The 23716-nt window shown below is 43.0% G+C and overlaps 1 protein-coding gene across 1 annotated transcript in view; it reads right to left on the bottom strand.

Moving 5' to 3' along the window:
• Nucleotides 1-4628: 4628 nt before the first annotated feature.
• The window catches only part of LOC109427045 (uncharacterized), a 110154-nt gene continuing 91066 nt past the window's right edge, over nucleotides 4629-23716 (bottom strand). The window contains exons 2-8 of the mRNA XM_062842918.1: nucleotides 14138-14642; nucleotides 10879-13519; nucleotides 10684-10812; nucleotides 10402-10612; nucleotides 10239-10325; nucleotides 10045-10182; nucleotides 4629-5813 (exon numbers count right to left, since the gene is read on the bottom strand). Of these exons, the coding sequence (XP_062698902.1) occupies nucleotides 5665-5813; nucleotides 10045-10182; nucleotides 10239-10325; nucleotides 10402-10612; nucleotides 10684-10812; nucleotides 10879-13519; nucleotides 14138-14642 (3860 nt within the window). The 3' untranslated portion in view covers nucleotides 4629-5664. The remainder of the gene's footprint in view (nucleotides 5814-10044; nucleotides 10183-10238; nucleotides 10326-10401; nucleotides 10613-10683; nucleotides 10813-10878; nucleotides 13520-14137; nucleotides 14643-23716) is intronic.

The following is a 23716-nucleotide window of genomic DNA, read 5'->3' as shown; positions in this document are numbered from 1 at the left end:
GACTGTTGTCGTATAATCGGGGTAAACTTTTAATTCGACATACTGGTCACCCTACACACCCATGCTCATTGAAATTTGGCAACTCTATTTTTGTATTTGTTTTGATTTCCGGGTTTGTTATGAAACATAATTTCATCAAATATTGCGGTAATGCGAATGAAAAGCAAGTTCTTTCTACGATTGTTGCCATCCTCAATTCATTCCGGTTGGTTTCCAGGCGGTTTGGGTGTCGTATAGCACCAACTCAGAACTTCCGGAATTAGCGGCTGCAAGAGGAGCTGCTGCGGGTGTGAGTATAAGCACAATATCAAACTGTTTTGCATTTACAGTGTACATCGCTGTGACATTTGAACACCTTTTAATTCGACATATGTCCAATAAGCGGGGTACGAATTAAAAAGTGTCGTATTAAAACGTGTCGAATCGAGCGGGGTAAGACGGTATCCACAAATAATGATGCTGGCAATATCAAGGCATCAATAAAATGTTATGCGACATGATGTGATGGGTTCCATTGGGAAACCACCGAAGGGATCAATCCGGGATAATTAATTTTAACTGAAAAGCTCAGTAAATCATTGTTTACAAAAAAATATCGAAAAAATCAGCATTCTGCCAATTGAATGTTTACTGACTAAATCGGTATTATTTTGACAGCTCGAGAGCTTTGTACCTTACTGAGTGTTCGGTAATAAACATTTTTACTAACTCTGCTGTTCAAAAACCCAGTAAAATTTTACCGAGTTCGGTAATGAAAACTGAGTGTACAAACTATGAGCAACCTTAGGGAAGATCGGGTAACCAACCCCGGTGGGAACTTTGGTCGTAGGCTGACAGGGAAGGGGGGATTTGCTTCGGTAAACCTGAGCGTCTGTTCTCCAGGAGGAGCGGCTCACAACAGCGTCTGATCCCCATGTTAGGGGCGGCTGATCTACGTCCGAGTGCCAGGGAAGGACTCTAAACTCAACTGTGCACTATGGTCCTCCGGAAAGTAGGGGGTTGGTGTCAGGCCCTACGAGCCAGCCGTAAAAAACCATTGTAACGGAAAATCAGCAACAGAATAATACGAACCGAGACCAACGGCAACGACCCCAGCGAACAAAAAGGACTTGCGATTGGAAACTCGGTACGTGGAACTGCCGATCTCTCAACTTCATTGGGAGCACCCGCATACTCGCCGATCTACTGAAGGACCGCGGGTTCGGCATCGTAGCGCTGCAGGAGGTGTGTTGGACAGGATCCATGGTGCGAACGTTTACAGGTAATCATACCATCTACCAGAGCTGCGGCAACACACGGCGAGCTGGGAACAGCTTTCATCGTGATGGGTGATATGCAAAGGTGCGTGATCGGTTGGTGGCCGACCGACGAAAGAATGTGCAGGTTGAGGATCAAAGGCCGATTCTTCAACTTCAGCATAATAAACGTGCACAGCCCACACTCCGGAAGTACTGATGATGACAAGGACGCATTTTACGCGCAGCTCGAACGCGAGTACGATCGCTGCCCAAGCCACGACGTCAAGATCATCATGATTTGAACGCTCAGGTAGGCCAGGAGGAGGAATTCAGACCGACGATTGGTAAGTTCAGCAGACGAACGAAAACGGCCTACGACTCATTGATTTCGCCGCCTCCAAAAATATGGCCATACGTAGCACCTTTTTCCAACACAGCCCTCCTTATCGTTACACGTGGAGATCACCACAGCAGACGGAATCTCAAATCCACCACGTTCTGATTGACGGACGGCACTTCTCCGACATTATCGACGTCAGGACCTATCGTGGCGCCAACATCGACTCCGACCACTATCTGGTGATGGTCAAACTGCGCCCAAAACTCTCCGTCATCAACAATGTGCGGTACCGGCGACCGCCACGGTACAACCTAGAGCGACTGAAGCAATCTTATGTCGCCTCAGCATACGCGCAGAATCTCGAAGCCGCGCTGCCAGACGAGGGCGAGCTCGATGAGGCCCCTCTAGAGGACTGCTGGAGTACAGTGAAAGCAGCCATCAACGACGCAGCCGAGAGCACCATCGGATACGTGGAACGGGATCGACGGAACGAATGGTTCGACGAAGAGTGCAGAACGGTTTTGGCGGAGAAGAACGCAGCGAGGGCGGTAATGCTGCAGCAAGGGACCCGACAGAAAGTGGAGTGTTACAAACAATAGAGGTAATAAACTATAGAGGAAGAATGTCGCTGGCGTCGCTGCCGAAACATCTCTTGCTGGCGGAGATAGGCCGGGCTATAAGTGTCAAAGCGAAAAAGTATGCAGTTTGACAGATAGATACCCGACATGTTTGCGAGCGAGAACAAAGGGAACAGCAGCGACATTCGTCCTCTATAGTTTATTAACTCTATTTTACAAACAGAAGCGGAAACAGCAGACCCGTTTCTTTCGGGAGAAAAAGCGCCTGGAAGAAGCGGAGTGTGAAGAATGGAACTGCTGTGCCGTTCCCAAGAAACACGAGAGTTCTATCAGAAGCTTAACGCATCCCGCAACGGCTTCGTGCCGCGAGCCGAAATATGCAGGGATGAAGACGGAGGCCTCTTGACAGACGGACGTGAGGTGATCGATAGGTGGAAGCAGCACTTCAATCAGCACCTGAACGGCGTGGAGAACGTAGGCACGGGAGCCCACGGCAGCGGAGGAAACGACGACGCCAGTGCAGCGGAGAACGGAAATGAACCAACTCCCACGCTGAGGGAAGTTAAGGATGTCATTCACCAGCTCAAAACCAACAAAGCAGCTGGTAAGGATGGTATCGCAGCTAAACTCATCAAGATGGACCCAGAAAAGTTGGCCACTTGTCTGCATCGGCTGATAGTCAGGATCTGGGAAACCGAAAGCTACCGGAGGAGTGGAAGGAAGAAAGGCGACCATTTGGAATGTGAGAACTTCAGGGTGCTCACTATTTTGAATGCTGCCTACAAAGTGCTATCCCAGATCATCTTCCATCGTCTGTCACCTAAAACTAATGAGTTCGTGGGAAGTTATTAAGCCGGCTTCATCAACAGCCGGTCGACAACGGACCAGATCTTTACCGTACGGCAAATCCTCCAGAAATGCCGTGAATATCAGGTCCCAACGCATCACCTGTTCATCGACTTCAAAGCGGCATACGACAATATTGACCGAACAGACCTATGGAAAATCATGGACGAGAACAGCTTTCCCGGGAAGCTTACGAGACTGATAAGAGCAACGATGGACGGTGTGCAGAACAGCGTAAGGAAATGATTTCGGGTGAACTAACCAGTTCATTCGAATCTCGACGAGGACTACGACAAGGTGATGGACTCTCCTGCCTTCTATTCAACATCGCCCTGGAAGGTGTGATGCGACGAGCCGGGCTCAACAGCCAGGGTACCATCTTCACGAAATCCGGCCAATTTGTATGTTTTGCGGATGACATGGACATTATTGCTAGAACATTTGGAACGGTGGCAGAACTGTACACCCGCCTGAAACGCGAAGCAGCAAAGGTCGGACTGGTGGTGAATGCCTCAAAAACGAAGTACATGCTGGTAGGTGGAACCGAACACGACCGGATCGGTCTGGGTAGTAATGTTACGATAGACGGGGACACTTTCGAGGTGGTGGAGGAATTCGTCTACCTCGGATCCTTACAACAACGTGAGCCGTGAAATTCGGAGGCGAATCATCAGCAGGAGTCGGGCCTACTACGGGCTCCAGAAGAAACTGCGGTCGAAAAAGATTCACCCACGCACCAAGTGCACCATGTACAAAATGCTAATAAGACCGGTGGTCCTCTACGGACACGAGACATGGACCATGCTCGAGGAGGACCTGCAAGCACTCGGAGTTTTCGAGCGACGCGTGCTAAAGACGATCTTCGGTGGTGTGCAGGAGAACGGTGTGAGGCGGAGAGGGATGAACCACGAGCTCGCTGCACTTTATGGCGAACCCAGCATCCAGAAGGTGGCCAAAGCCGGAAGGATACGGTGGGCAGGGCATGTTGCAAGAATGCCGGACAACAACCCTGCAAAGCTGGTGTTTGCAACTGATGCGGTTGGCACAAGAAGGCGTGGAGCGCAGAGAGCACGATGGGCGGACCAGGTGGAGCGTGACCTGGCGAGCATTGGGCGCGACCGAGGATGGAGAGCGGCAGCCACAAACCGAGTATTGTGGCGTACTATTGATGATTATGTCTTGTCTTAAATGTGCTGTTGAACAAATAAATGTATGTATGTATGTATCCTCACTAATTTTAATAAAACTGCATTTAACGGCCTGTACCATTTTTTCTAGCACAATTAATAGATGCTGTTTGTAAACAAAAACAACATATTGTTTGTATTTTGCTTATACATTTTTTAAGCACACTTTGGAAAAAGTCAATTTTTTTTAATGCAAACGTTAGAACGGAAGCATCTTTATGAACCAATGTTAGATGATTGAAAGGTGGAAACAGCACTTCGACAAACATGAGTGTTTTGTTTGTAGACAAAAACACTGAATTCAACTGAATAGAATACAATGTGGATTTATCTCATATTCGCTTCCCGCTCAACTTTTCACAGGGACACACGTTCGCTGACCGAACACTACAGGGAAGTTCTTTCATTCAATTCAATATAATTCAACTCGCAATAGAAATATTATTTGAAAAAGTTTTTTTTTTTCATTCATAAATTTTATTTAAACGGATTTTCCTCTAATGATCTTCGATAAATATCTACACGAATAAAAAAAAAATAAAATGCAAAAATCAAAACGAAAAACTAAATAAAGGGGGATTAGAAACAAGCGGTGCAGCGTGACTAATTTAGGCTTTCAGCAAATACACGCTATTCTTTTCGATAAAAACAATATATTCTAGAGCCCGATTAAAATAAAGTGTTGGAAGTGTTAACTACCATATCATGACCCTTGTACCAGTTTACCAGGACAAAGGGTGCGCGGGGTCGGGCAAGAAGTTTCCTGTTTTGGAAAGATTGCATGGAATTTAATCCAGGTTTTTTTTTTTCTGTGGGCTGTTTGGCTTTGCCCATTTTCTGAAAATCTCTATGATGCTAGGGGCGATAGTTCTATTTGTTAAATGTTAGTACGTTTTGTTTTCGGGGGATTCGGATCCCTTTCACTCACTTGCCCAATCATACTTAAGCTCTAGAAAACAATCGTGATCGCTTGTTTCGATATTTGATTTGAATTTAGTTTGTTTCACAGATACGTTACCCAGATTTTTGCTCCATTTTTTTTGTTTCTATACACAGATCAGTCTAAATTAGTTTTTGATTTGCGTTCTTGGTCCAAATTGTCGCAGTTGGACTCGGGCGCATTCCAAAAAGTTTATAAATTACTTTTTTTGTATACAGGGTTCCAAAAGAGGGGCAAATATATAAAATATACAATCAACAATTTTCTTAGGACTAAAAGGTTTTTAAAAAAGCTCGGGCTGTATACGAGAAAATAGAGATAATAATTTGATTATTATTGCTGCTGAATTGAATCGCTTGGCGCGAATTGCATTCTGCCTTACTGAACTAGCATAGTTTTTCCTACAGAGTATAGATAGATATATATGTATAGCAAAACGTAACGTGTAAAAAGTACGGCTCGCTCTCTCTCTCTCTGTCTCTGTCTCTCGATCTCACTCTTTGTATACACTCCAATCACGTCCATCCATCCGTCATCACTTGAGCATGATCCGGACGTTACCGTTCGGTAGCTTCTTCATCATGTTCCAGACCTGTATCCGAGTCATGCGCTCGATTGAAATGTCATTAATGGCAACAATTTCTTCGCCGGCCTTCAGCAAGCCGGATTTTTCCGCTGCGCCTCCTGGAAAAAGAAATAACGTGAATTAGTTTTTTTTTACCAAAATGGAATATAAGGTGTAAAGAAGGTGGGGTTTAAGAAGGGCAATGTAGAGTTTCAGAAAAAGTCCTAGGGAAATTTCTGAGGTTTATAGGGAGTCAATGTTGGAATTGCAAGAGAGTTCAAGAAACGTATGTATAGGCTCAAAATGAGGCAAGTTTCAGAAGCTTATAGGGTGGGAGGCTAAGCTGGTTTGAGGTTTGAGTGCGGGTTTTACGATATATCTATGGGTTTGTCTTGGAAGTTTATTAGTTGGTTCCGAGTGTGCCTTTCAAAGGAGTTTCATGAAGTTGTAAAGGTTTTTCAGGAGGTTTCAGTGGCCTTTCAGGCAATATCACGAGTGTTTTCCGATGGATTTAGAAGGTTTCAGTAAGAGTTTCAGGAAGTTTCAGGATATTTTTGAGATTTAAAGGTGGGTTCATGAGCTTTTATTAGGATTTTAGAAAAGTTTCGGGTGATTTAATTGCGGATTCAGTAGAGTTTCATCTGCTTTCAGGGAAGTATCTGCGATATCTCAAAAGACTTCAGTATGGTTTCAAAAGTTTTTTTCGATGGTGTTTCGAGGAATTTGGAGACGGTTTCCGAAGGGTTACAGTGAGATTTCAAGACGGTACATGTGCTGTCAAAAGTTTTCAATGGATTTCATGGGGTTTCAGGGACATTTCAGTGGATATCAAGGGATTTCGAACGGGTTTGTATCGGGTTAAAGTGGAGTTTTAGGCAAGTGTCAAGGGGTGTCTAGAAGATCTAGAGAGGTTTAACGGGGATTATAAGAGTGATGCAGAAGTATTAGAGGGGTTTCAGAAAGACTTCTAGGGTCTCGGGAAGATTTCTGCCGGGTTAAAAAAAAGTTTCTGGGTGTTTCAGGGGTTTCAAGGCGATTTCAAGTGGTTCCAGTGAAGGCTTCAGGTCGATTCTAGGACATTTCTAAATAACATCAAGTGGCCACAGCGAGATATTGAGGAAGTTTTAAAAAGATGCGGACACCGTCTTCAGCCAGAGGCTGCACAGACTGAACGAAACTTAACACTAGACAAGGGACACACGGAGCATGCACCAGTGGATGCGGAAAAGAAACTATTCCCACGAAAAGTTTCATCCCCCGTAGCGGAAATTGAACCCTCACCCCATAGCATGGTGCGATTAGAAGCTTGGTGACCCTAACCGCACGGCTACGAGGCTCCACGAAATTTTAAAGAGTATTTCAGATGCGGTTCAAGGGTGGTTTTAGAGAACTTTCAGAAGCTTTTGAAAAGGGTTCCGAAAAAAGCTCTAAGGGGTTTTAGAGCTGCTTTAGGAGGTATCAAGCAGCTTCAGGGGCTTTAATGGTGCTACAGAGAATATCAAGGGGATTTCAAGAGAACTTCAAGGTGAATTTTAGAGGGTTTTCGGGTAGGTTTCAAAGGAGTTTAAGGATTGCTTTCGAGGGATTTTGGAAGCATTTCAAGGGGGTAACTGCAGGAGCTTAATGAGATGTTGAGGAGCTTTATGGGGGTTTCAAAGAGTTACAGAGGACTTCATGATTTCCAGGGGAGTTACAGGTCAGTTTCATGGAATTTTGAGGAATCATCAGGGGCTGCAGAGTAGTTTGAATGAAGTTTCAGGTGAGTTTTCAGGGGTTTCAGAAACAGTTTCAGGGAAACTCAGAGCGGATTCAGAGGATTTCAGAAGCTTTTAGTTAGGTTCCAGAAGCTTTTAAGGAGGATTCGAGGCGTTACCTGGATAGGGATTTCAGCAGGGATTGGCGGCATGCACCGTGCGGTGCGAAAAAAGCGTGTGTTTCACACAATCGCAAGTGCTCGTCTCCCGTTTTGCCGAGAGACAAGAGACGTATGAGTGAGAGCTTTCGTAATTGTGCGAGAGACAATCGCAGCACTAGCTCTACGGCGCAGGGAGTAATGCGCGGTGCTTGGGACTGTGCTTGTCTCCAAACAGAAAAAATCAATTAATAAATTAATTGAAGAGTTTGTGTTTTCGGCAAAGTTGTTAAGCTTGTCAAGGGCTGACAAGTGATGGGTCGTTTGATTCGAAATTTTTCCAATCATGCGTAGTATCAAGCCAAGTGCAAAGCACGGAGACAAGCACCGAGAGAGTGCATACGACAGTGCGTGAGAGACAGGAGAGCTCCAGCGCGCGGCAAAGTAAGCGAGCAACACACAACCGATTGCGCGTACTCGTCTCCTTCTAGTTTGTTGTGCTGTCTCGTAGCAGAGTGTGCGGCACGCAAAGAGTTTTGAGTCGCACCCTATCCCTGGATTTCAGGAGTGCTGTTTGCTGTTTCTGGACATTTTGAGGTTTTCATGCGTTTCAGGGGATTTCAGAGGATTCCAGTGGGTTTAACTAAGGGGTTTCAATGGGTTTAACTAAGGGGAGTGCTAAGGGGTGCTATAAGGTTTTTAAGGGAGGAGTGGGGCGTTTTGGTAGTTGCAGAGGGTGTCAGGAGTTTCATCGAGATTTCAGTAGGGTTTAAATGTATTTTAGAGGGTTTTTGGGGATTTCAGATAGAGTTTAACGTGAATTTCGGGTGAGTTACAGGGGACTGCAGGTAGTTTTATGGAAGATTCAGGGGATTCAAAAGGAGTTTCAGATGAGATCTTGGATTTATGGTCGATTTAAAATGGTTCTAGCGGAGGTTTAGGTCACTTTCAGGGAGTTTTAAAGGAATACATGGGGCTGATACTTCCAGAGGGTTTCAGGGATATTTCAGAAGGGTTTCCAACATATTTAGAGAAATTTCAGAAGCGTTTCATGCGGATTTATTGGAATTTCAGAGGCGTTTCGAGGTATTTTGGCGGCTCTCAGTGATGTTTCAGAGGAGTTTCAGGGGGTTTCAGAAGGCACCGATGTGGTTCGAGAGGTCTTTTAGAAGGGTTTCGAGGATCATCAGGACGGTCTTCTTGGAGTTTTGAAGGGGATTTCAAGAAGGTTTCACGGAGATTTCTGAAGAAGTACCAAAAGTGTCAAATCAAGGAGTTTCAGGCGGTTTTAGAGGAGTTCCAGGTACTATTGAAAGGTTTCAGATGGTCTCGTATTAAGTTTAACCCTTTGTAGCTGGATTATTTTGGGGTGTTTCAGAAGGGTTTTAGAGGTACTATGGGAGTATTTCAAGGGGGTTTCAGGAGGTGTTTCATGGGATTACAAGAGGTGTCAAGGAGGTTCAACGAGATCTAATGGGGATTCAAGAGGGTGCTGCAAAAGTATTAGAGAGATTTCAGTGGGGTTTCATGGTATCTCAGAGAAATTTCCATTAGGTTTCAGGGGGTTTCAGGGTGATTTCAGAAAGATTCAGTGAGGTTTCTACATAAGGTTCTTTTGAGGAAAGCATTCAGGGGATTTTAGGGGTTTCAGGTCAATTTCAGGTGGAGCTTCAGAGCATTCCAGGATAAAATCAAGGGGTTGCAGCGGGAGATTCAGGGGGTTTTAATAGGCATTTCAGAAGAGTTTCAAGGGAGATTTTAGAAGCGTTTCAAAAGGACCTCTAAGGAGCTTCAGGGCGGCTTCAGGGATGTTTCAAGGTGTTGCAGAGAGTGTCAGGGATTTCAGAGGGTTTCAAGGTGATTTCGTGGGGTTTCAGGAACCTCCATGGTTATTCCGAAAAGGTTCTGAAGGGTTTAGAGGAGTTTCAAGGAGTTCCGTGAAAATGGAGGAGCTTTCACAGAAATTTATGTAGAATTTCTAGATGTTTCAGGAACATTTCAGGTGATATCAAGGAGTTTTTGGGGGTTCAAAGAGGGCTCATTGGTGCTTCAGGGACAAGGGGGTTTCAGGAGGTGCAGGGGGAGGGCATTTTTATTGGCCATTTTTATTAACATCACTTTAAACTATAAAGTTCATGCAGAGATGTTTCAGGGAGCTGCAGAGTACCAAAGAGTTTCAGGAGATTCAAGGGTTTCAAAGCAATTCCAGACGCTTTCAATGGGGTCTCAAGGTCAGTTTCAGGTAATTTTAGAGGAGCAACAAGGGGTTAAAGGAAGTTCAGGGGCATTTCAGAAAATTATCATGTGAGTTTCTGGGGGATTTCAGAGGGATTGTTGGAGCGTTTCAAGGGAGTTTAAAGAGGAACTTCAAGGGGGTTTCAGAATAGTTAAAGGGATGCTTTGGGATTTGCAGAGGGTCTCAATGGGGTTCATAAGAGTTTCCAGTTGAATTTCAGGACGTTTCAGGGTGTTTTTATGTTTGTTTCGAGTGTACTTACCCATAAAGATCTTCTTGATCATGAGCGGCTTGTTTCCGGTTGGCGAATCGAAACCACCTTCAATTGAGAATCCGAGGCCGGCACCGTCCTTCAGGATTTCTATTACTCGGCTTCCCTCGATAGGCGAGGCAATACCATCTGAAATGATTGGTAATCAGTATTCTGAAACATAACCTCATCCGCGACTAACTTACCACTAGCAGGAGTGATCGAGGAACATTTTGACTCATCTGCTGAGAGAAGACCATCTTCCGAAGCGGTTCCATCGAAAACGCTTTCAGCTAAAAGAAAAAAAAAAACATAGACCAAAACTTGTTAGATTCAGTTGATCAACGAATCAATGCATCCAATCCGTACCTTCGTTGGATACAATATCCAAGTCCAGATCCAGCGATCGGGACGCCTTGTGCTGGATTTTGATCTTCCGCTCGTAGTCGGGGATTTCGTTCTTCTCGGCCAGCGAGCTGAGCGAGCCCAGCGAGGGCCTCTTCGTCTTGGACAGGGTGCTGTTGTCGATGACCAACGACTTGGATCGGGTTATCACCATGACTACTTCCGGGCGAGGTGTCTGAAATGAGCAGGGAAATGTTTTCGATGTTTAGACGCAAATTTAGGTTTTAGTGTGTTATGAAGCCATACCTTAAGTACACTTAGGGACTCCCGATGGGTCAAACCGCGCATGCTCAGTCCGTTGATGGAGAGGATACGATCTCCTCGTCGCAATCGTCCGTCCTTCTCCGCTGGGGAGTTGTTCAGGATCTTGTGAATCTATGAAGAAAATCAACACTCATTAGTCAACGAATTCCACGAATCGCACACGCATACCAAACCTACCGTAATCTCCTTCGCTTCGTAATCCGATCCGCCGGCCAAGGTAATGCCGATACTTGACTCCGGGGTCTCACGCTGGAGCACGATAACGAAAGCTTCCGGCGTCGCCAGTGGAGGATCCGCTTCTTCGATAATCAGTTGTAGATCTTGCGGTGTAATCAGACTATGGCTGCTTCCCAGCGACGAGAAGCTACCGTAGTCCGAGGGGGTGCTCTGCAGGGTTTGGGATGATCCGGAACAGTTGACGACCGCATTGCCCAACAGGCTGTTCGTTTGTAGAGAGGAAACTCCCGACGACGAGGAAGCCAGGGAATCCCAGGAAGAGAAACGATCGTGACTGCTGTTGACGGTGGGATTGGATTTGGGAACGGGCGCCGTGCTCTCCTTAGTCACTATCTTAACCGGTGCGGGAACTACCGTGCTGCTGTTGGATTTGGCCTCGAACGACTTGCGAATCTCCGCCAAGTTGAGCTTCTTTGTATCCACCGACGATCGCAACTCCCGCTTCGTTGGAGTCTGAATCTCTTCGGCGGCCTTGGAAATTTGCTCCGAAAACGATCGAGCAAACTTCTTCACATCCGGCCGAGCTGGAGCTTCAACTTCCTTGGCAACAATCGCCTTGGCCGCTTCATGACGAACCCATTTGGCCAGATCGGTCATCGAATTGGGCGATCCGCTCTCCACCACCGGTGATGCATTCTTGGCAGTTGCAAAACCAATCTTTTCCTTGATGACCTCCACCGGTTTCTGCATAGGAACGACCACTTCCGTCTCTACGCTAGCGTCCTCTTCAACATCCGAAACCACCTCAACGTAGGAAGCAACTTTAATTACCTTATCTACAATACTGTCTACCGTGTCCACCACCTTGTAGTGGGTCAGTTCTTTCTCGTCGAATCCGTTCGACTTGCCACTTCCGATCGATCCCCTTGGCTTTGATTTGGATTTCCTTCTCTCTTCTTCTTCGTAGCCATCCGTACTGTCCCCATCTTCGTACCGCTTAGCCTTCCCGTTGGCAGCGTCTTCGATCTTCAAATCACCACGTCCGCTACGGCTCTTGGCCGAGGCCAGAACATTCTTCCTGTTCATGGTCATCTCGTTCGAGGATGATTTGGAGATGCGACGGCTCATGTCGATGGCCGGAGTGCTTCCCACCGAGCTGCAGCTTGCCTGCGATCCGGAACTCGAGGTCAACGTCGAGTTTGAACTTGTGATCGAGGTGTTCGTTTCGGAGCTAAGGGTTCGCGTCAGGACGTATTTTTCAGGCGACGAAGGTGCTACCGGCGATACTGGAGGCGAAGAAATGCGAGAACTCATCACCGAGTCGCTGTCGTCGCTTTCGTCCTCGGTGGTGTGGCTCTGTTGATCCTTCGAGGGTGGGTACACAAGCGACGTTCTTGGTGGCTTCGCTGGAGGAACAGGTGGCAGTGGCCGACGGAATCCTTGTTCATCTAGCTCGGTTTTCAGCTCAGACTTGGGAGAAGATCCGTTCAGGTTACGGAAGATGCTCTTGTACGTGCCACCTAGCTCCGTGACGACCGGTTTGGGTGCTATCATCGGCTGGAATGAACTTCCATTGGACTTGGCAGGCGTTGGAAGGGTGGCCGTTTTGCGGTTATATGAGTTTTCTGGAATTTTGTTAAGTACGTTCGATGAGAGGATCTTCTCCGAGTCTTTGCTCTTGATGATCGGTAGACCGATGATCTTGGAATCAGGCAACACTTCGGTTTCTGGGACCTTCTCCGGAATGACCAATCCTCGCAACTTGGACATGGATTTCTTTCTTTGTTCGAGTAAACTGGTAATCGATGACTTTCTTCTTTCTTCAACGTTGTTGTTGATCGTCGCAAGACTGTTTCCATTGGAATACCCCGAAAAACTAGTCGTCCTCGAAAGAACCTTGGCATTTCCAAACATACTTCCATTGTCCAGCTTGCCATCCCCATTCGAAGCCATCGTTCCATTGGATGGGTTCAAATTCTCAACGCTGTAAGCTTTACCCAACACCACCGGTTTCGACGTCTCCAGTCCGAATTTGGTTTTGTAGGCACCGTTCTCCGCCGCTCTGAATTCCGCCACATTTTGAACGCTATCCACATCATCCAAATTCTCCACACTATGGGCTTTCTTCCTCAAGGTAGCGTACGCCTCAATCGGATCGACAGCCTTCCGAGTAAATCCACTCTCGCTTCCCAGCAGGTTCTCCGAGCTCTTGGTGAAATCCTTGCTATGCTTCCGCAACGTGGGATGACCTTCGTTCTCCGACATACCCCCTCCACCTCCTCCCCCTCCTCCAGATCCATTCGAGAACATAGCGATCTTGTCGCGAACGCTCCGTTCCGATTTTTCATCCTTACGCCAGTTGGACCCAACCAAACTGATTCGGGACGGAGGCTTATTAATCTCGTGGATGTCGAACGACCGCCGGCGGGATTCCTCCTTGTGAGCAATCGGTGAGGACGTGTCCGTCGGAGGAACCAGCGAGTTGCTGCGGGCGGGTGACGGGAAGATTGGTGGTTTCTTGAAGGTGGTCTGGCTGTCTGGGTGGTTTTGGTCCAGGGCTTTCAGGACCAGATCCTGGCGGAAGACCTTGCGAGGTACGGCCGGTGGATGGCTTTTGGGCAGGTCCGGAATGTCGTCGTAGCTGGGGGTGGAAGAAACGGGGTTAAAGGGATGATTAGAAACTTTGTGAGTGAGTTGTTGATATGGTTTGAAATTAATGTTAAGAGACTATTCATTGAATATTGTTCAACCGGCCCTTAAAATTGTGATAGGGAAGTGGAACCATTTCGGCAGGGCTCCTGTTTTGGGCAATTTTCTGATTTAACTCAGTCAATTTTAAACCAATTGACACAATTTTTGGAACGCGATGAGATACGTATGGTATAGCCGTGTACAAAATTTCAAGTCAATTGGTTTGGAATTGACTGAGTTATAGCGAAGAGTGCCCAAAATACCGTCCACTGTCCAAGTGGCTCGCTATCCTACGCTTTCATTACTTTATCTCTGTACAAAGTATTTTTTGTATCCATAAAACGCAAGTCTAATTTGGAACCTTCCAAGGAGGAACAATTACTTAGAATATGAAATTGACGTACTTCTACTTCTATGTAGTTCTTAAGAGTTAAGTAGGTTAATGCTAAATTTGGATCAATCAAGAAAGTATTGTTGCAAGTGTTCAGAAACTCATTAAAATAGTTCGACAAACGTCAATCGCTTCGATGTGACCCAACCGTACCACTTAGGTACCAACCGCACATACCTGGAATGTTTATCTCCCTTGGTCAGCGTCATCGCCGAACCGATCACCACGGTCTGCTGCTGATGCTGCGACGGCGACGACGACGACGACGACTGCGTAACGACGGTCATTCCTCCGACGATCGGTGTGGGTTCGCTAAAGTTCGGCGGGAATTCATGCCCGTCCGGTGGCAACCGTGAGAATGCCGGTGGCACTAGCTTGCTGCTGATGCTGCTACTGTTGATGAGGATTCCCGTGGCTGACGCCGTGCCGCCCCCGCTGCCGCCGGTCGACTGGTGCACGGTACTGGCAATGGCAGTCACTGTCGTCGTCGTTGTCACCACATTGTTCAGTTGGTCCATACTCGTGACGGCGGTCGTCGTCTGGTCGACTTTTCCCGGGTCGTCGTTGAAGTCGATGTCGTTGCTGTTGCTACTGTTGCTGGCAAGGAGGTTGCTGCTGGCTCGAGGCACTGATGGTGCGCTTGCTGCTAATGCTGTTGCCAACTGGGAAGAATTGGTTGGTTCTGTGGAATAGGAGAGAGGAAAAGATGACATGAGAAATATGATCCGCAGTTATTAATTTTAATTTGTTTTGCTAAAGAGAACTAGATTTTGCACGACAAACGATTCGATTCACGGTGCGGTGGACGCTTGCGCCACCTCCGAACTATGGTCAGATTTCATGCGGTTGGGTGGTAAAAAACAGTGTGTTTCTCATGGTTTATGAGTTTTCGTTGGTTTTATGATGCATCTTTCTGCAAACAAGAGATCGACCTTTACGACTCTAAAGGTGGTCGCTACAGAACACACATGGGATACTGATCCTTATGGTTGCTTCTCACGGTCAAGAGTCATAGATATTGAACATACGCGCCAATTTGTGACCTGGGGGTGGCAAACCTTTTCAAAATTGATCAAAATGCAACTTTTTTGCATGCACTAGTTCCCACGTGAATAGGCCTAATTTGGATAAACTGCATCGATTTTGACAGTATTTCATTGATTTTGAGATTGATATTGAAAAAAGATGCTTGGAGTATAAGGTGTTATTGTCAGCTCCTGCACAAGAAAGGCGGCATGGGACATGGGCATATGGGTATATGAAAAAACAGTAAAGCGCTATTCATAAACTACGTAGACACATCTCAGACCGCCCCATTCCCCCTCGTAGACTATTGTCCATACAAAATTTTCTAAATTTGTAAAAAGCGTGGACTTTGATCACACAAACCAAGCCCCCCTCCCCCCTAACCGCTAATAAGCTACGCAGTTCATAGACAGGTCATAATGGTAGAAGAATTACTTGAGAATAAAAAACTGAAAAATCCTCAATAAAACTCATTGCCAATTTTCTGAAACAATTTCATAAGCAATTCGTGGACGTATTTCTGAAAGGAACCCTTGTCAAAATATCTGGTGAAGCAGCTCAATAAAGCTCTTTAGAAATTCCCAAAATAATCTCTGGATTAGTAAGCATACCTGTAGAAGTATTTATGGAGTAATTTCTGAATGAATCACTGAAAGAATCTGCGAAGAAATTCCTGGAAGTAAGTAATCCTGCAAGAATTTTAGAGGGAACACATGGAGAAATAAAGTCCATATAGCCGATGCGGTAAAGCGCCCGAATATTAGGCAAAACCACGCAGGGGATGACCGGTTCGATTCCCGGTTAGTTTCTGTTTTTTTTAAAGGAAAATTTCTTCACTGAACATAAAGTATCTTCGAGCCTACTTCACGCAAAAGAGGAAAACTCCAGAAAGGATTTCTGAAGAAAATCCAGATGAAATTTCCGTATCCATTCCTACGAGAATTACCAAAGAAATCCCCAAAGATATTTCTGTAAAAACCCCTCTTGGAGTTTGTGAAGAAATACATGTACGAATTTCTGCAGGAATCCCTGAAAGAATTTCTGAATAACGCTCTGGAAAAATATCTTAAAAATCCTTCGAAACAATTTTGCAGCACCCTAGAAAATTTACAAAGGATTCCCTGGAAAATTTTCAGAAATAAACTTTTGAGAAGCTTCTCTAAGAAATTATGGAAGAGTTTTCAAAAGGACTCGCTGGGAAATGTTTGAAGTGATTCTACATAAGGTATTGGTTCCCTTACTAAGCATGTGGCTCACATTTTCATCCTACTAAAAACAAAGTATTGAAGATTTGTTTGTTTTGTTTCTTATTTTTATATTTTTGTTAGAAGTCAGCACGCATGAAACCAAAAGAACGGGATCAATCGGAGCTGTACTCACTTGTTTCCGAATAGGATGAATTTGGAAGCGTGAGATTACTTATGGCACTCGTACCATGGAACAGTTTTAGAAGAATTCCATAGAAGATTTTCGAAAGGATTTTTAGAGGAACTACTAGAGGAACTCTTTGCAGATATTCTGGAAGAATATCTGAAGGAATTTTTGAAGAAATCCGTCAAAATGGTCGACGTTAGGTCGTAGTGGACAAATCCATTTTTGCACAGGTAAAGATGAGCGAAGGAATTCGACAGCTCTGAACTATTTGACGTTATGTCGATGCTGACGTTTTATTTCAGTTTATTGCATAAAAGTATTATAGTATACTAGTATTTCAGAAAATAATGAGCTGGATTTGATTAACAAGTGCTTGCAGGACATATTCCCATAATAATTGAAATCGGTCGTATCGCCGACTAAATCTCTAGAGGAATTTCATGAAGGAACTGAGGAAATCTTTGGAAGTTTTGGCAAAGGAATTCTTGGAGAAATTCTCGGAGAAAACTCTAGAAGAATTTCTGAATAAAACTCTGAAGAAATTTTTGAAGAAATTCATGGAGGAATTTCTGTAGCAATCCGTGGATATTCTGAAAGAATCCCTCAAAAAATCTAAAGGAATCCCAACAGGAGCCACAAGAGAAATTTCTAATGTAATCCCTAATGTTCCAGTTTAAGATAATCCATGGAAGATTTTAGTTAGTTTAAGAAGAATCCATGGAAGATTTTATAAAGGAGTTCTTGGAGAAACTTCTGGAAGAATTCTCCTTGACGATTTTGCATCTCGAATCTCTGGATGTATTAAAGAAAAACCTGGAGAAATCTCTAGAAGAATTTCTGAACAAATCTTTGAAGAACTTTTTGAGGAAATTCGTGGAGGAACTGCCGAAGAAATTCATGGCGAATTACTGAAGCAATCCATGGAGTATTTTATTAAACAATCTCTAGAAAAAAAAATCTAAATTCATCTCTAGAGGAGCTCTAAAATAATCCCTGGAAGAGTTTGTGCAGGAATCTATGAAGATATCTAAGGACTCTGTGGAGAAGAACTCCTTAAGGAATTTTTGAAGGAATTTCCAAGTTTTTTCCATAATTTTGGAAGTTTATAATAAAAAAAATAACCCAAATTATATTTAGTATATGTATACTTTTGAAAAACTATGCAGAAAAATCTTCAAAAATAAAGTAAAAATATGAAGGGCAAATGCTCATGTTTTTTTATCCAACAAACTCCACCAAACCGTTGAATTCTTCAAATATTTGTTTCTCAAAATTGTTCATCAGATGCTTTTGAGAGTTCTAACGTAGAAGTTGCAATAAATTGCTTTAACATTTCCACCGAAAATTTACTTTAAAATGAAATGCCATCCAAACGCTCTAGAAAATCAGGATAAAACATTCAGAAGTTCAATAGGAAACCCCAAAGACCAAAAGATCCTTTAAATTACACATTTTTGAAACTGAACTTGGATGTCTGTTCTCTGTGCTGGTGATGTAGTAATGGTTGGGTTTTCAGAGTTCCTCCTTGAATTTCCTTAATATTTCCTCCTGGAATTACTACTAGATTTTTTTCCGATATGTCTAAGTATGTCTTCTGAAGGTCCTCTCAAGGATTTTTTTTTTGAGTTATTCTACGAGACATTCCGAAGAAAAACTCCTGGAAAAATCCCTGCAAGAGCTTCTAGACCCACTATTAAGGAAATCCCAAAAGGAGTATCCAGAATCTCGCAACAATTTCTGATAGAGATTCCGGGCAAAGCTCTGGGAAAAATCCCGAGAAAACGAGAAGAATTAAAAGACACGGACACGTTCAATGCTTCCAGTGAGCTTTTCGCTCTTTGAAGGAAGCACGACACTAGACAACGGACTAGCATGCAACGCCCAGTGGCACAGCCGAAAACTTTTCCTGACAGCTGCGGCGGGAATCGAACCCGCGCTCCTCAGCACGATGCGACTAAGAGCTTGGTGACCCTAGCCGCACGACCACGGAGCCGCACAAATTACATGAGAAATATCAGTAAAAGCTCCTGCAGAAATCCCAGAAGGCACTACGAAAAAAGTCTTAGCAGAAGGTCCAGGGTGAATTTATAAAAACTCTGAGAGACATCTTAGGACCAACAGCGGAAGGAATTTTCTAAAAAAAATCCCAAGAGAAATCTATGGTAACACTTCAAAAGAAATTCCACAAAAACCATTGGGGAAAATTCCAGCTAAATCTTTGAAGGAATCCAAAGGGAAACTCTACAAAAAAACTAAGGGAAATTTGAAGAAATTACAATTTCAGAACAAATCCCGATAAGAGCTCCTGCAGAAAATTCGTGAAAAACTACTTAAGAAATCCTTGAAGAAGATCTGTGAGAAATCCCCGGAATAATTCCTGTAGCAACTCCGAGAGAAATCATGGGAAGATCTCATGGGGAAGTCCCAAGAGGAACAACGGAAAAATCTTCTACAAGAATGGGAATACCGAGAAAAACTCCAGGAAAAACTCCGCGACAATATATGTATGCGATATGTCCTTATATAGACTCTTGTGGGGGAAATCGGGATAAATCCTGGTAGAAACCTCAAGAAAATATCTTTACGCAAAAAGCTGGAGGAATACCAAGAATGGCGTAAAAAGTACGGAAGGAATCTTCTGAGAAAACCTCGGAGACATTCCAAGAAATATTTCTAGAGAAGCGTCCACATGGGATTTGCAGCATCTCATCTGTATAGTCGGTTTTCCCGAATCATCTGATAGAAATAGGAGCCCTCCTCTTGCTCCTCCAGCACGGTTATTCAGATTCCTTCTTGATTTAACTTGATTGTCAAATAACCATCCGAAGGGGTTTTCAACATCTTCAAGAAAACAACAAGCTTTTCGAAAAAACCTTTAGCATTACGGAAAGTAAGTAATAAAAATCGCTACTTTTTATTCAATGTTTCACTTTTAACGGTGCAAAGTTTTTCTAAGTAGGACATGTGTTCCATCAGTAATCTCACGCTCCCATATTCATCCTATTCGAAAACAAGCGATTACGGCACCGATTGATTCCGTTCTTTTTGTTTTCATGGGTGCTTACTTCTAACAAAAAATTCAAAAATAAGAACCCCAGGCCTTTCTGAATGAATCCCTGGAACATTATTTTTGAATAAGCTCTGGAAGAATTTTTGAAAGATACCCGGAAGGACATTTTTAAAGAACTCGTGAAAGATTTTCTGAAAGAAATCCATGGAGAATTTTTCAAAGCCATCCATGGTACAGTTTGAAAAAGAAACCACTGGAAATATTCGAAAAAAAATTTTTGGAGACACTTTTGGAGGAATCCTTCTATTCAATCTTCTAAAAGAATAGCTGAAGAACTTGAGAAAAATATGCCAAAGGTTTTTCAAAATAATCCCTAGAGAAAATTAATGAACAAACCAATGAGATATACTTTTTATTGGAAAGATGCTTTAGAGAAATTTCTGGGGGAATCTCTAGAAGAATTTCTGAATAAAACTCTGAAGGAATTTTCGAAGAAATGAATGGAAGATTTTCTAGAAGGATAATTCTGCAGGAATTTCTAGACAAGCCCTGAAATAATCTCTGGAAGAATTTTTGGAGGAATCTATGCAATATTATAAGAAAAGAAACATTGTACGAGTTATTGAGTGAATAATTGGAAGAATTTGTGAAGGAATTCTTAAAAAAAAAACACTAAAGGAATCTTTAATTTGTCAAAAAAAAAACGAAAAATTCCGAGAAAACCCAACAGGACTTTTGGAAAGATTGCCTCGAGAAAATCTCACAATGAAACCTTGGTAGCACGGGGGTGAATCTTCGTCACGAAAAGTGCTGCTCGTTTGATACCTGAACACTAGCGAACCTGGTGGTGGAAGTCAAGCTTTAGCCTGCAGCGAGCATAGGAAGGCGGCGTAGCACGCTTTGATGATTTTTTATTTTCCCATGGAAATTCATTCCAATCTAGTTTTCCAAATGCCAATTTCACGACCTCTACCTCGAAATTTCACATTTGTTCGAAGATACACATCTGTTCTGTGTTGGTAGACTATTGTCGAAAGAAGAACCTGGTGGAATTTCTAAAAGAATCCCGGGAGAAAATCCTAAAAGAAACCATGTAAGATTTTCTGATGCAATCCTTGAAGAAATTTCTGGAGGTTCTCTAAAGGAAGCATTCGATATTTTTTGGAGGAATCTCTAGATAAATTTCTAAAGGAATTCCTGGAAAGGTTTTTGAAAAGTGGAGAAATTTATCACACATCCCACGCAAGATTTTCTAAACAGTATTGAGTCTTCTAAACAGTATTGAGTCATTTTAGATAGTCCTTGGTGGAATGTCAACAGGTATTCCTGAAGCAACACGTGACGAAATTTTCCGAATTGAGCATGGCAATTTTTTGGAAGAATTCGTGAAGGGAATCCCTGGGAGTTTCTGGAAGAATCCGTGGAGAAATTTTTCAAAGAGGCCCTGAAGGAATTTATAATGGAGTTTTCGCAAGAATATTTAAACAAACTCCCGAGAAAATTTCTGATAAAATTTCTAGGCAAATTTATGAAATAATTTTGAGGAATTTTTGAAGAAATCTCTGGATAAATTTCCCCCATTTATATTATATTTTTAAAATTTAATATTCTTACGTTTTTAAGGGTGATAAATGTTTGAAAAACCATCTAGGCGTTTTTATTATATTAAGGGAAGCGGGAAAAAACAAAATAAAACGATATCAAATAATAAACTGTTTGGAAGACATTTTAGTTATTTTTATGGATTTTCACGAGTTCCTGGGATCAAAAACAACTAAATGTTTTCTGTTTACAACACACAGAGGCCCACGAACCAGATTTACGAGGAAAGATGCATTCAACGCCTTCAAATGAGTTTTTAGGCAAATATGGTCTTCTACAAAGTTGTCCCTAATAATAAGGTCCTTTTAAAATGTGCATGAAAATAAGGGTGGTCCATATTTTCAAAGAAATTGAGAACCAAACTTTTTTATTTGCAAGAGTAACTGGAGCTTTTAAAAAACGCACATTTTCGTGCGCTGGGAATGTTGCTAAGTCATTCCGTTCAAAAGATGATTTTCAAGAAAAATATTTTTCACCTGAGTTACAAAAATAACACCCCTTTAATTTTTTTATATGTTTTATAATAACATTTCTTCTTTTGAATGCGGGCAAAAGATATCTTTTATGTTTGCCCCAACCCGTCATAACACCTTTTCAAAAAACTATGATTTTTTAAGAAAAATGCCTGTAACTTTTGAACCAAAAGAGATAACGACCATCTGAGCGCACGAAACGACGCGTCTTCAAATGATCTACAAGTGTTTCTTAGGGGTTCTACAGGGAATCGAAAATAATTTTTCATTTTTCGTCTCGGATTTTTTTTTTCATTAAACTATCATTCTTTGTTTTTTTAACCGGAAAACCTTTAAGATCTATTTTCATTTTGAAAACTATACGCAAAAGTGGTGGATTGCGGTCCGAGTTCCGACTACCAAATTTGTTTTTGAAATTTAAAGGTTTTTCGGTTCCAAAAAACGGACAAATTTCTAAAACAAGGGATGACTGTCAAATGTAAAAAGACTACTTAACGAAGCAAGAACAATTTATCAAACTCATTGAATAACATCAAATGAAGATTGGGATCGTTGGAAATTTGTCTTTAATTTGCGACTGCGCATAAATATAAAAAAATACATGGTTAACTTAATACATAAGAATATTTACAAAGGTAATACGGTCCTGATAAGATGCTTTGCGCTGCTCTATTTTTTTTTCTTATTGCCTCCGACTAGAAACTTATAAATCTGAAGTTTTGACTCTATTCGCTCTGGAAATGGGAAAGGGCATTCAAAATGTTGGAAAAAATAATATAAATTTTTCGACCGCTATTCCGGCCAAATACACGATTCAAAACTAAACAAAAAGGGGCTGTCCATAAACCACGTGGTCATTTTTTGGGAGATTCCGACGATTCCCCGCGTGGTTTTTTGTTCATACAAAAAAACATGCATGGATCGTAGTCTGCCCTAAACCTCCTCCACGTGGTTTATGGATGGCCCCAAAAGATGTACTATAGTGCTTTTGGGAATCTGCCAAGCCATTTTCCGAGAAGTGGTGCTTTTCAGAAATGATGTTTTTAGGATTTCTTATACCAAACGCCACGAATCCAACAACTATTACACAATGACTGATATAACCATGCCGTTTTGCGTCATGAGACTTCGAAGATGTTTTTTCTTTACGATAACGTGCTTCTTTTTTTTTAAAGTCTTGGTAAAAATGCTCAATCCCCCTGAAAGTGAGAAAGAAAATTTAATTTTTGGATGCATCAAAATACAAGATTGATGGCTTCACAAGAGTTGCATAATGTTGTTCTGAATAACTTGTCAAAACGGCACGTTCTTGACACCGTTACTTTTCAGGATACCTAAAATGTTCATAACTGACTTGTAGCCGTTCCTGAAGAAATACTGTTGCCATTCTTAGTGGAATTCCTGAAGTTTCCAACTACTGGGAAGTATTTCTCACAGGCACGCAGCAGAAATTTCTGGAATAAAGTCTGATAAATGGTACAGTATTCTCGTGTGGCGGATTAGCTGGTAATGGCGTTCGGCCAAATGCCCGGAATCAAATTTTATCATTGTAATGTACATGACTGCTGATAGGTGCGATCTGTTTCAATAGCATAAAAGCAATATTTTTTGAGGAGCGGACCTGATGTGATGGTGAAAGCCCATGACTATCACGCCGAGGACCTGGAATCGAACCCCATTCCCGACATACTTACAAAATTGTGAGTTCTTTCTTCGGAAGGGAAGTAAAGCTAAGGCGTGGGTCCCGAAATGAATTGGCCCCGGGTTAAAAATCTCATTTATAAAGATAAAAAAATCTGTTGCCATTCTTAGCGGAATTCCTGAAGTATCCGACCTCTTGGAAGAATTCCTAACACAAGCAAAGCAGAAATTTCTGGAGTAATGGCCGATAAATTCCTATAGTATTCTCTTGTGGACACAGATTAGCTGGTATTTGATCAAATGGCGTTCGGCCAAATGCCCTGAATCAAATATACCTTAGAGCGGACCTGGTGTGATGGCTAAAGCCCGTGACTATCACGTCGACGAACTGGAATCGAAACCCACTCACCAAATGTGAGTTCTTCCATCGATAGGGAAGTAAAGTTGGGTTAAAAATCTCGGTAATACAGACAAAAAAAAACCTACCATGTGTACATCACAGCTTTGGCTAATGAATGATACAGATATGGTGGTACGGATGCTAAGACAGCACATAAACAACATTTTTGACCGATTTTCACCACTATCCATTCCACAGTGCCACCCTCCTGATCCGGTTCGCGCGTGGGA

This window comes from Aedes albopictus, chromosome 3 (genome assembly GCF_035046485.1).
Source record: "Aedes albopictus strain Foshan chromosome 3, AalbF5, whole genome shotgun sequence".
NCBI lineage: Eukaryota > Metazoa > Arthropoda > Insecta > Diptera > Culicidae > Aedes > Aedes albopictus.
This window is presented reverse-complemented; position numbering and strand designations above follow the sequence as displayed.